This window comes from Pelobates fuscus, chromosome 2 (assembly GCF_036172605.1).
Source record: "Pelobates fuscus isolate aPelFus1 chromosome 2, aPelFus1.pri, whole genome shotgun sequence".
In the NCBI taxonomy this organism is placed as follows: domain Eukaryota; kingdom Metazoa; phylum Chordata; class Amphibia; order Anura; family Pelobatidae; genus Pelobates; species Pelobates fuscus.
This window is the reverse complement of record NC_086318.1, coordinates 176,345,580-176,359,267: the sequence shown is the minus strand read 5'-3', so window position 1 is coordinate 176,359,267 and position 13,688 is coordinate 176,345,580. Positions and strand designations below refer to the sequence as shown.

Genomic DNA, 13,688 nt, shown 5'->3' with positions numbered 1-13,688 from the left:
AAAACCTAGACATATTAAGGTTACTATTAATGCTGAGGAAATAATTGCACAACAGGCAGATGCTCAGACAGTGTGACACCGGAGGCAACAGAAGCTGACACCACGGAAGAAGCGCTATGTGATAGCCAAACAAGCAAATTCTGTATAACTAGATAATATTTCCAAGGATGTGGATCTCTAAACATATTTCTAATGTGATAACAAGTTGTTTCTCTTACACTTGTACAGTGTTAATGGAAGTTGCAGATGTTTGGAACTATAAAGAAAAACATAAACTGTCTGAAGTACAAAACCTAATAGAGATAGGAAATAGCTTGTTTATTACTAAAGTACAATTAACCCCCCAATTATAACTTGCTTCACTATTGTAAATGTAAAAATGTATTATTATGTGGATAATCCACTGTGAAAGGTATAGTCACTTCTTTTAAAATCACAATATAGAAGGGAACCAGAATCTTGTTACCTAAATATAGGCTGGGACTGGAACATCTTTTAACTCAATAACAAGAAAAAGGAAACTCAAAAGGCTGGAAAGTGTGTGTGTGGGGGGGGGGGAGCCTAATAGCCAAAAGGAACCCTCACAAAAAACGGAGAGGGGATAGAAGGCAATATGTACCCCCATACATAACTCAGATAACAAAGCAGTAGGAGAGAACAGGGAAAGGGAGAAACACACACTCCCAACCAAACAGTAGTGCTATGCTAATACCCTATCTCCTATAAAACACCTTCATGGGTGTTCTAATCTAAATGCTGTCATAACATCTGAATCCCCAGGTTACACACACATGCTAGAAAAACATAAATGAAAAAGGTGCTTAGAGCAAAGTGCTCAAAGAGTATTAAAAACACAGAAGAACCCGACGTACGTTTCGGCGTGACCACACGCCGTCCTCAGGGGGTATCAGCAGTGAGCAGAAACTGTCCGGGTGGTAAATGTATACCTTAAGCTCATAAGCTTTATTGTAATCACCTGTGATTGTGTCTAAGCTGCTCTGGTCCTCCTGCGAATGGGGCTGTGGGGGTGTGGTGTAACACACCATAGTGTCAGCCCACATTTCTATGTCAGAGGTGGCCAGAACAGAAAGCTGAACATAATCAGGTGGAAGGGAATTAACCCTTTGAGTGCCCTGCCCGGAACAGATATAAATGGATACTTACTATGTCTAAAGGGCAGTATCCATAGCTTAACAATTAATCTTTTAACTCAAGTAGTTCTAAATCCTATGTACATTGTACTGACAGACACCATGTGGAATATACTGCCATTGCTTTTAGTTACATTTTGGACTATTTTATTTTGGTTGGATGAATTTGAATGAGTCTCCAGGCTAAATTCAACAGGTTCTAACATATTCTGTCTATTCTATCTATCTATCTATCTATCTATCTATCTATCTATCTATCTATCTATCTATCTATTGTTAATGTAGTAGATTATGCTTACACACATCCTATGTTTCCAAATGCTTTTACCCATTTATCAAGAAAATGTTGGGCAACTGTGCACAACATAAATAATCAACCATGAAAAAAACACTCCTTCCAACAGATCTTTCCAGCAGATACAGGAAGGGACAGGGAAATAGAGCCATGAACAGAACACTTCAGAAGGCTTCAGGGTTATTTAGGGTGTGATTGACTGCCTGGCACCACGACTGGGTACCTCTGTCAATCGCTGCTCCTTAGTGCTCCACGAGTACTTCCAGCTCTCCACCAGACACCATCAACACCGTAAACCCCACAAACCGCCGCAGCTTGGTTGGGGATTTCCCCGTCCTCCACCCACCCTGGACCCAAGACCAGGATCCAGCTTCCAGTGAGTGAACCTCTCTTACTCCAGAGAGTATAGCAGGAACAGCTCTTATAAGAGTTAGTGATTATACCCAGGGGAGTATTGTGATATAGCAATCCCCAGAGTGAATATAGCTCTCCAATCCCCCAAACATGAGCCTAGACTTCATGAAAGGTAAAACGACTCTCACTTTAATGGTAGCCGCAACTGGCCTTTTATGACAATCCCCATGCAAGGGGCACTCCCCCTGGACTTGAGAGTAAACCACAGTAGAAATAAATACACAATTACATTGGATCTCAGATCCAGGACACTCCCATACAAAATCAGATAATTCCTCAACTGTGCCTGATATATAATTGGATCAGGAACTGTACTAATCTAATCCAATTATCTCCAAGCACAGAAAAAACATTTTTTTCCCCCAAACACCCCAAAAGTACCCTAAAATACATAAAAACCCCCACAAAGGTTACATCCCCTGATAGCTCTGATCTGGGTGACCAACATATCCAAAAATCCCCCAAATCAGTTCAGGGGTTCAGGAATTTCCTGGAAGTCTTAATTTTGACAGACCACCCACATGGTCTCATGACCAAAACAGTTCCAAAGAATTAGGGCTAACGGTCAGTCTCTCTGTCTGGAGTAAAAAAGTACATACCTCCCATGAACAGAGCCTTTTAAAGTGCATTGGGGCAAGGTATATTGTAGGGCCCATAGTCCAGAGGAAAGAAGCTGGCCAGCAGGCCCCCCCAAGAACCCGCAACGAGGTTCAGTTCAAATAAGAATTATAGTACAAAGGTCTTGATTTAATATTTTGGGATAAAGTTTTTAAATAATTTATATTTCAAAATATTAAAATATCCAAAACAAATCATATAAATAAGATGTATCAATATCTAAAAAATAGTATTTTCTTTAAAAAAATATTAACTCATTTGAAAATGTCTTCCAAAAATATTAAATCATTTGAAAAACTGAAGAAAAAAATATTACATTGAGGCCACAGTAAGAAAAAAAGTAAATGCCATTTTAGTCTAAAATAGATTATGGGATCCTCCAAAGATGGAGCCTATTTACCCCCAGTCATCACTTGTGATGGCTGTGGGCTTGACAACCTTTGACAAGGCTTGACTCCATCTTTTTTGTCAAGATTGTCAAGCCAATGAAAATTACAGAGATGGCATAATGTTAGTAGTCTGAAACTGTATCCAACAAAGGCAATTTGATATTTCCTAAAGATTTTTAGTCATAAAATACTTGTTTTGGGGGTGGGGTGACAGAACCACTTTACGTGCATTTTAAAGGTTTTAGCCTCATGTTTATGCAGCAAAGTAATTCTACCCCTTTATCCATGCCCTGAATTTTCCCAAAGTATCTTCCTTAAATTATAGCTGCCTACATACATAGATGGTTAGCTGCTTGTATTGCATATACCCATAACCCTCTATGTCTCATTTCCTACATGAAATTCCTTATTTCTGTACATATCTACACCACCTCGTTTCTCCTGTCCTTTTTTTCTGCCATCCCATTCTCTGTTTTGTCCAATAATTCCTCTGAAACTCAATCAAAATATCTAAAATATCTGTTTAGAATTACAGTTTTAGAAGTTTTAGATTAAAGTATGATTCTAAAAAATGCATGTCTGCAATCAGCTGTCAAAAATATAGCTTTGTTGAGTATCAGCTTCTTTTCATTAATAAAGTTTACATATTTGCTCGATACTATTCCTACAAAATATCAATAAACACCAAGGCAGATCTGAAGATTGCTAATGGAACATTTGCATAACAAGTCAGATTCTGTATGGCAAAACATCTGGCGTTGTTTCTTGAACTGTGAAAATTTATGGTAGGCATTTGTACCGTATTGTTTTATTTTAATGTTTCGCCATTACAACGTAATTGAAAAGTTTTATTAATGCATATAAGTCAATTAAATAAAAGATACTTTTCTTTTAATTCAACAACTGATCAAACTTGCATTTTTAATTTCTAGTATAAAGGCGACACACTTCCGCTATCAAAAAGTATTTTTTTTTTTTTAAAGGAACAAAAATGTGACTGTTACGACTTATTAATAGAATTGTCCTCGTTGTTATTAGCCATCATTCACTATTTATTTCATTCAAGCTTCCTGGTCATTTGAACAGGCAACAGAACATTTTTCTTAATGTCTCAAGAGATCAATTTCCTGACTCATATAAATCTATTTATAGGCAGAACTTAACAGTCGTGTAACAGTCTAGTCTTTTGTACAGCATTAAAAATCAAACGGATGAAACAAGTTAAATGCTTCATTTTGGGTTTTCATTCTGAAAGTGATAGAAAGTTTTATGAACATTGAGTCAAAATTTCATGCAGAGAAAATGAATATCTTTTCTAATTAAAGTAATAGACATGGGGTTTACATTGTCACGCAATTCTAAGAAGATAACATGGATCACATATGCAACTCATATTAAATGTAAATTATTCTGTTAGAAGTTTGAAATTGCATATCAGCCAGCACAAAGTATTTTTTTATTTGTACCTTGGGACCACTTGGTCCAGGAAGTCCATCAGCTCCAGCAAATCCCTTTTCTCCCTAAAAATAAATATATTCATAAGATGAGTTTATTTAATATCAGCAGATATTTCATATATAACACAATTTAAATGATAACAGAACCATGTAATTTGGTAAATGAGATACAAATTTCCCTGTTTCTTTTCAGGTGTTTTCCTTGTATTTTCGTGTTTTGTACCCTCTCCCCATTCGGGAGGGCTGCCGCGAAGGGAATCCATTCACCTCCCGAACGGGGACCACCCCTATACGCCATTTAGAATGCTGGGTTAGAACATTCTCACTTCCCAAAATAAGTGTCAGACCGCAAGGGAAACAATTAATGAGTACTTCCCTGGGTGGCCGCCATTCGTACAGATGAACGGCCACCAGGGGAGCCTTTGTGGATTGTTTCCTGACTCATTCGTCACCCGAACAAGGACCTCCCCAATGCCTCATAAGAACATTCACACAAATTAATAAGAACGTTCACACTTGCAACATTTTGTATACACGAACGCCGTCCAGGGGAGCATTTGTATCACGAAATAAGATGCTTCCCTTGCAGGGTTTCACACAGGGACCTCGCGAATGGAGACTGGTCGAGGAAGGCACCACTGTGAGAGTCCCTGAAGTTGGTGTGGACACTTCTAGGGCACTGGCTAGGTTGGCAGGCTTTTCGGTACCTGCAGGGACAAAGAGACCAGCTCTTTTCCCGCAGGCAGGCTTTTCTGTGCCTGGGAGACAAAGGGACGGTCCCTTTTTCCCGTGCCTGGACTTCCAGGCACAGAGGCTTCTGGGAAAAAGACGCCTGGCGGTTGGTGTGGATGTTATCAGAAGACTTTGCAAGTTCAATCACAGGCTTCCCAATGAGGCTCAATGAGACGTCTTTGCAAGGCATGTGCTCTGAGCAAATGCTGCCTCTTGACTTAAGCTCAAATGATCTAAACAAACCAGAAAGTAAGAAGACCAGTTGTCTGATTGACAGCCAGGGGTTTCAACAAAGTTAATTTATGAAAGTACTAATTTCTATTGAAATCTGCACTTTTTATAAAATTTAAAAGAGGACTCACTCTGCACACATAAAGTATTTCGGCAAACTAAAGTGACTTAGGGGCCTAGAGTATCCCTTTAAGTTTGTTCATTCGAAAATAATGGTGAAGGATGTATCACAGTTATATAATAATCAGGTAACTTGGGCACTAGACACCTGGTGCAGGGTCGCCTACAGGAGGTCTGGGTGGACTTGTGGGTCCCACAAAGGACTTTTATGGGGCAAGCACTTCAGGCATTGAGTATCAGTAGATTCAAGTGTGTAAGTGTGAATGCCTGTATGCATAAGTGAGTGTCTTTGGGTGCATGTATGTTGCTAATCAGGTGTTGGACACCTAAAACGTTATTTGTATATGTGTGTATAGATAATAATATATTAATTTTATGTGAGAAAGGGTATTTTGTTCTTGGATCGAAGCAACAAAATATCTTTGGTCAACATTAGGACATGTGAGGTTCTTTATTTCACAATTCTATCACAAATAATTATTCACATTTCCGATCACAGTAGCTGCAGCAAAAGTAAAGTTTAGCACACTAGGAAAGTGGAATGTCTCATCAAAAACAATAAAATTATTCTTTCACACAGCAAGATCTAATAGTGAGACTCCTGGACAGATCTCAAATTAATTTTTCAGAATATGAAACATAACTACATAATATAGAAATCTTTGATCTGGATGTAAAATGCAGTGAAGAGTTTATTGCAACTTCTACATTTCTGGATCCACATTCATTAAGGTGTCAAATGTCTGATGATTAATATAATTATATAGTATTATTAGTATTATTATTATGTATTCAATAAAGTACATTGTTTTTTGAATTTAAGGTTCCTGAATTCACAAAGAAGGTGGTATGGTACTGAACTATACAGAGCCCCAACACAGTTGGGAGACAAGTGTTAGGCTCCAGCTTTGTGAGCATAACAGTTTTAATAAATATTTGACATGCTCTTAAAGCCGTATGAAACTATTTTATGTATTTCTTTATTCTGAGATAATTTGGGAAAATAAAAGAACATTTTCTGGAATTCATGTATATAAGAGAAGTGTGGTCGGATTAACCGACTAAAGGTCTCTTTAACCCCTTAAGGACACATGACATGTGTGACACGTCATGATTCCCTTTTATTCCAGAAGTTTGGTCCTTAAGGGGTTAAACCAGAGATAGAATCCTTAGCTCTGGAACATGTGAGTTAAATTAATTTTATAATCAGAAATTTTAAAGGTTTTACACTGTAGTTGCTATGCTTAGTAGAGCATTTCTTGTTTTTATTCATTTGTATTTTGCACAAGGTGTTGAGAATCCATGTGTGAATTACTGCTGTTTTTTTTTTTTTACAAAAGTGAGTACCTTCATTTTGAATAAATAAATAAATAAAGAATAAAATAAAGATGTAATTTAATTGAACATAAAAAATCAGTACACAAAAGCTAATAAGTTGCATTCAAAGTGTTAATTTTTTAAGAAGAAACTATTTATAATTTTTATGTTCAGGACTACCGCAGGTTAAGGTGGCACAGGCAGTTGCCTCAGGGTTCACCAGCCTGAGGGACACAATGCCCATGTGACCGGTAGGAGAGGAGCACATAGCACTCCACCTCCCACCAGATACTTTATGTAGCTTGGCCATGGAGGATCTTCTGTATCCTCTAACTAGTTTGACAGGAAGCAGCTTGCTGAGAGCATCCTGTCAGTGTGGGTAGAGGATACAGAATATTCTCTACCGTGGTCCACGTGGCCACGCTACAGAGGCAAATGACACACAACGGGAGGTGGAGGAAATGAGACACAAAGAGGCGTGGTGGGTTTAAAGTGATACACAAAAGTACTGGGGGAAGAAAAAAAGTGACTGGAGCAGTAGGCGACACACAAAGAGGCTGGGGGAAGAGACACAAAGGAACTGCGGGGGTGCGTCACACAAAGGTGCTGGGGGAAACACAAAGGGACTGAGTGGAGAAAGAGACACAAATAAGGACTGGGGGAAAAGACTCAAACAGACTGTGTGGTGAGTGACACACAAAGGGACTGGGGTAAGAGACACATAGAGGGAATGGGGGGAGACACACACAAAGGGACTGGGGGAGAAATAAACAAAAAGGGGCTGGATGGGGAGAAAAGAGACCCACAAAGGGTTGGGGGGAAAGAGACCCAAAAGTGGCTGGGGTAGGGAGGGTTAAGAGACCCACAAAGGGTCTGGGGCATTATAAGAGACACCCAAGAGGGTAGAAGACACACAAAGGGGCAAAGTGAGGATAGGACACACTAAAGGGGGTGGAAGGCACACAAGGAAGATACAAAACACTAAATGGGGTAAGACATTCAAAAGAGAGGGTAAGAACAGAAAAGGGGCTACAGATCCTAAGAAATTCCAAGGGGGGGTTAAGAGACACACAGATGAAGATGCATTTTGGGTGAGTCAAAAAGCATCTTCACCTGTGTAGCTAAAAATCCTTGCACCGGCCCTGGTTATGTTTCAATGCACCCATCATTAGTAGTAGAAATATTTAATAAAACATTAATGCTCACAATAATTCTACTAAATCAGGGATAGGCTGTATTACATTCACCATTTAACAAATAAAATAAACCATTGTCACAATTATTTTCTTCTTCTTATGACTATATATTTTTTCACACAGACATTTTGGCCTCTCCTAGATGACTCTTCAATTAAACTTAAGTGACTGGAGCCTCTTGGCAAACTTGTCTTAAGGACAGTGCAAACATGTAGAAACAAAAAAATAATTAATTATATATTTTATAAAAATTATATTTTGCAGTAGAAATGATACTCTAAACACACTGATCCCCAAAAATAAAATGTGTTTAGAAAAGCTAGCTGCATTATGAAAATACTGTACACATATATAATTGCTTGGTTTGCTTTTCCGGGGATATTGTTTATCCCTCATGAATATGGTTTACCGAAACATAAGGAGATGTTAAAACATAACACAATTGAGAATGGGCTGCATTTCAAAGATCTTTTTTGATGGTTGAATGTTCAAGTACTTAAGATAATTTTCGCTGAACTGAACGCATAGCTGACTTGAAAGATGTTTTTTAGTTCAGCTATTTTAAACATAAACTTGAAATTCCCTTTGAATTCTCATTTTAGTGAATGACTTTGCTATATACAATACAAATCAGACTTAGGGAGTAGTGAGTACAATAAATTCTAGTTGGTGGCTGCTCTGGAGCTGGAGCCTACCAGAAACAAAAAGCTATTCCCTCGCATCCCTACATCCAATAGCGGCATGTGGTATATAATCATAGGTAGAGTTAAAACCTACTTGCATGCCATTTAATCTTGTCTAGATCCCAGCCAAATATTAACTGAAAATATACCTCAAAAATTATCTTACAATTATAAATATTTCAATATAATAGATACGAGACTTACTAAACGAGTAATAGAAAAGGCTGTTTGTGTGTTTGTCAAAATAAAACATTTTGCTTAGCAGTGATTGAACGTTAGTAGATGTCAGGAAGAGGTAAGAACCTAAACACAACGAAAGAGAGACTAGCCTTATACCGGTCCACAGAGTTTCCTGGCTAATGGTGGACAGAATCAGAGTAATAGCTAAGGTCAAGGATAGAAGAAAACTGGAAAAACAGTAAACAAGCCAAGGTCAAAGGAGAACAGAGGTCAGGAGAAACAATAAACAAGTCAAGAGTCAGATACCAGATAATCAAAATACACAAGAATGCACTATTCTGTACCACAACAGGAGAACCATTCGATCCAATGAATGCTCAATTCGGACCAGAGTTTGGCCACGTATAAAAGCATTCAGTGATAGAGCATTCAGCACCTAGGAGAATGCCAGAGGATCCAGGTAAGACTCCAGCAATCCTGACAGAAGATTTATTTTAATTTATTTTACAAACATAAAGAAATAAATTGATTTCAGCCAGGTACAACAGGGTAACATAATCAAAGTGGTTTCCGTGCATTGTGCTGAGATCATGCTAAGCCCCCCCATAGATATGAAAGTTCACAGCACACTTTGATGAATCTATTCCTTTGTAAAATTGAGACATACCATGCCATATTAATATGAATGTAACAAACTGTGCTGATAGATTGGTGAGTAATACGTGAAAATATATATATATATATTAGATGGTTAATCCCAAGGGCGGTGAATCAAGGACCAGAAGTATTGCTGGTTTTAGAACTGCGTCACATAGTATGGGAAGTTGTAGATCTATCTCTGATTCTTTCTCAGTGAATTAAAGAAAATAGATCCATGCTTCTGCGAGCACAACAATCTATACTACTGCTTCTTCAAAATGTGTGAGAATTTTAGATGAAAACCGCTAAGATATCTTACCATAAAATTGAACTGTTCATTGACAAATACATGGGTCAAAAAGGAACCAATAAATATAAGGATAATAAAGTGAATTAGATCAAAAAAGCCCCAATGAAAGATAGAGTGGTAAAATAGCCAAATGGAGAAATAGTGGCTTAAAAAAAGATGGTTTGTGGTGAAATAAGTTGAAATAGAGAGAAACTGTAAAAAAATAAATAAAAATAAAACATCATTGGAAGTGTAGGGAAAGAGAGGGACATACCGTATATACTCGAGTATAAGCCGACCCGAATATAAGCCGAGGCCCCTAATTTTACCCAAAAAAACTGGGAAAAACTTATTGACTCGAGTATAAGACTAGGGTGGGAAATGCAGCAGCTACTGGTAAATGTCTAAATAAAATTAGATCCCCCAAAAAATTATATTAATTGAATATTTATTTCCAGTGTGTGTATATAATGAATGCAGTGTGTGTGTATGAGTGCAGCGTGTGTGTATGAGTGCAGCGTGTGTGTATGAGTGCAGCGTGTGTGTATGAGTGCAGTGTGTGTGTGTATGAGTGCAGTGTGTGTGTGTATGAGTGCAGTCTGTGTGTGTATGAGTGCAGTGTGTGTGTGTATGAGTGCAGTGTGTGTGTGTGTGTATGAGTGCAGTGTGTGTATGAATGCAGCGTGTGTATGAATGCAGCGTGTGTATGAGTGCAGCGTGTGTATGAGTGCAGCGTGTGTATGAATGCAGCGTGTGTGTGTATGAGTGCAGTGTGTGTGTGTATGAGTGCAGTGTGTGTGTGTATGAGTGCAGTGTGTGTGTGTATGTGTGTGTGTATGTGTGTGTTGCAGAGCCTTGGGGGGTGGGCAATTTTATTATTTTTTTACATTATTTTAATATATTTTTTTCATTATTTTTTTTCATTTACTTATTATTTCTTTTAATTATTTTCATATTTTTTTATTATTTATTATTTGTAATGTTATTTTTTTTTAATTATTATTTAATTATTAATTTATTTTTGTTTCTTCCCCCCTTCCTGCTTGCTAGCTGGCCAGGGAGGGGGGCTCCTTCCCTGGTGGTCCAGTGGGGTTGGTAGTTCAGTGGGGGGGGGCTGTGGGGGCTGCAGAGATGTTACTTACCTTTCCTGCAGCTCCTGTCAGCTCTCTCCTCCTCCGCGCCGTCCGGTCAGCTCCCTCTGTCAGCTCACACTGTAAGTCTCACGAGAGCCGCGGCTCTCGCGAGATTTACACTGGGAGCTGACCGAGGTGCTGAACAGACGGCGCGGAGGAGGAGAGAGCTGACAGGAGCTGCAGGAGAGGTAAGTAACATCTCTGCAGCCCCCAGTCTGTATTATGGCAATGAAAATTGCCATAATACAGACTATTGACTCGAGTATAAGCCGAGTTGGGGTTTTTCAGCACAAAAAATGTGCTGAAAAACTCGGCTTATACTCGAGTATATACGGTAAATAGGGTGAAGAACTATACATTTAGGAGGAGTCCAAATAGTCTGCAGACAGGGAATAGTCTATACAAACCGATAAGCCTTAATCTGGATAGAGATAAAAAGTGGTATCATACCCTCAATCAGACATGAGATAGTAAGAGTGGACGCAGAAGGGATAGCATGAACTACACTATAAGAGAGATAGAAAAAGGAAATATGAAATATAGGTATCGAGTAAATGTTTAATGATATGTTTAATTGAGACCAGAGTAAAAAGATTGATTTGTAATGATACTATAGCAAAATGTATAGTTAAAATATTCAGCTGTTTAATTTAAACATATCCTGTGTGCACAATGACAGATGCTCTTTAGAGCTCTACAAAATGGGTGACTTAGCAACTTGGTCTAGTGCGCTACCCTTGTTCAGAAAATTCATTACCTCTATAGGCACCAACAGCATATTTAATAACATTTGACAACTTTGCTCCTATTCATAACATTAGAAATTGATTGCGTACCACTATGAGTATAGGACATTGAAAAACTGCCATAGAGAAAAAACATTCTGGTCAAGTCGACCCAAGAGATACAGCAACTCCTGGCAATATCTCGGACTACAATACATTGTATCATTAACATGTTTTTGCACAACAAATGTTTTGCAGAATGCTGCACCATAAGCCTGCCTCCTTAGCCACGCCCATCTCTCAGAAAAAAAGACTTCCTTATAAATGTATGCATACAGCTCAGCCTTTGACAGCACCACATGCTCTGATGTACAAAGCAACCTGCATAAGAATGAGCAAACACCCAAGTAAACATTTAGCTGAAAGTAATGGCTTTCTTCTGGCCACTGCTATAAAGCCCAACTCTATGGACCGTACGGCTTATTGTCGTCCTATGTACAGATACTCCAGTCTCTGTTGTGGAACTCTGCAGGTCTTTCAGGGTTACCTTAGGTCTCTATGCTGCCTCTCTGATTAATGCCCTCCTTGCCCGGTCCGTGAGTTCTGGTGGGCGGCCGTCTCTTGGCAGGTTTGCTGTTGTGCCATGTTCTTTCCATTTGGTTATGATAGATTTGATGGTGCTCCTGGGGATCATCAAAGATTTGGATATTTTTTTATAACCTAACCCTGACTTGTACTTCTCAACAACATTGCCCCTTACTTGTTTGGAGAGTTCCTTGGTCTTTATGGCAGTGCTTGGTTAGTGGTGCCTCTTGCTTAGGTGTTGCAGCCTCTGGGGCCTTTCAGAAAAAAGGTGTGTATATGTAATGACAGATCATGTGACACTTAGATTGCACACAGGAGGACATCATTTCACTAATTATGTGACTTCTGAAGGTAATTGGTTGCACCAAAACTTTTTTTGGGCTTCATAACAAAGGGGGTGAATACATACGCACATGCCAATTTTATGTTTCCTATTTCTATAAAATAGTTTTATGTATATATTTTTCTCATTTCACTTCACCAACTTAGACTATTGTGTTCTGATCCATCACATAAAATTCAGATTAATAAAACATTGAACTTAAAGGGACACTATAGTCACCCAGACCACTTCAGCTCAATTAAGTGGTCTTGGTGCCAGGTCCCTCTAGGGTTAACCCTGCCTGATGTAAACAGTGAATTAAAGAAAATAGATCCATGCTTCTGCTAGCACAACAATCTATACTACTGCTTCTTCAAAATGTGGGAGAATTTTTGTGGGGAAGGAGATGTCTAAAGAGAAAGACTTCTTGTGCAGCATTCTACAAAACTATCATCAGAGAAACTGCTATGTTTACATTTGGGGTTAAGCCAGCCTCTAGTGGCTGTCCTCCGGACAGCCACTAGAGGCGCATCTGCAATGATTGAGGCATATTATGCCTCAATCACGCAGAGCGTCCATAGGAACACATTGAAAAATGCTTTCCTACGGACACTTTCAATGCGGGCGCGGCACTGACGCGCATGCGCATTCGGCTCCTGTGATGTCGGACGAGGATGCTGACGTCAGCGGGGGAGAAAAGGTAAGGGAGCCCAGCGCTGGAATTAGGTGAGCTACTGAAGGGGTTTTAACCCCTTCAGCGCCACGGGAGGGGGACCCTGAGGGTGGGGGCAGGAAAACCGATTTGTTTTCCTGACACTATAGTGTCCCTTTAAGGCTGTAATGTAACAAAATAGGTAATAAGTCAAGGGGGTAAATACTTTTGCAAGGCACTGTAACTGTTTGCAGCCATTTTGTGAATATAAGGCAACTCACTCAGTGTTAGGGGCTCAGTTGTGTGCATACACTTATAGTTTTTCAGACTTTCAGATATGGGGAAGGAGATGTCTAAAGAGAAAGACTTCTTGTGCAACATTCTACAAAACTATACAAATTCAAGAATGTAAAAAAATACAGTATACTAATATGGTCAAAATTTAACAATGCAGTGGTGCCTAGAGTGTTCCTATAACTGAGGTCTGTAAATCCCAAGGCTGCAGTAATCTACCAGTTTTCCCTCTAAGGAGCAGAATTGAACTCCATGTAATACAGCAC

The 13,688-nt window shown here is 39.0% G+C and overlaps 1 protein-coding gene across 1 annotated transcript in view; it reads right to left on the bottom strand.

The window, feature by feature from the left end:
• Positions 1–13,688, bottom strand: part of LOC134586239 (collagen alpha-1(XIX) chain-like) — a 378,704-nt gene that overhangs the window by 126,548 nt on the left and 238,468 nt on the right. The window contains exon 11 of the mRNA XM_063441732.1: positions 4,334–4,387. Coding sequence (XP_063297802.1) covers positions 4,334–4,387 — 54 coding nt within the window. The remainder of the gene's footprint in view (positions 1–4,333; positions 4,388–13,688) is intronic.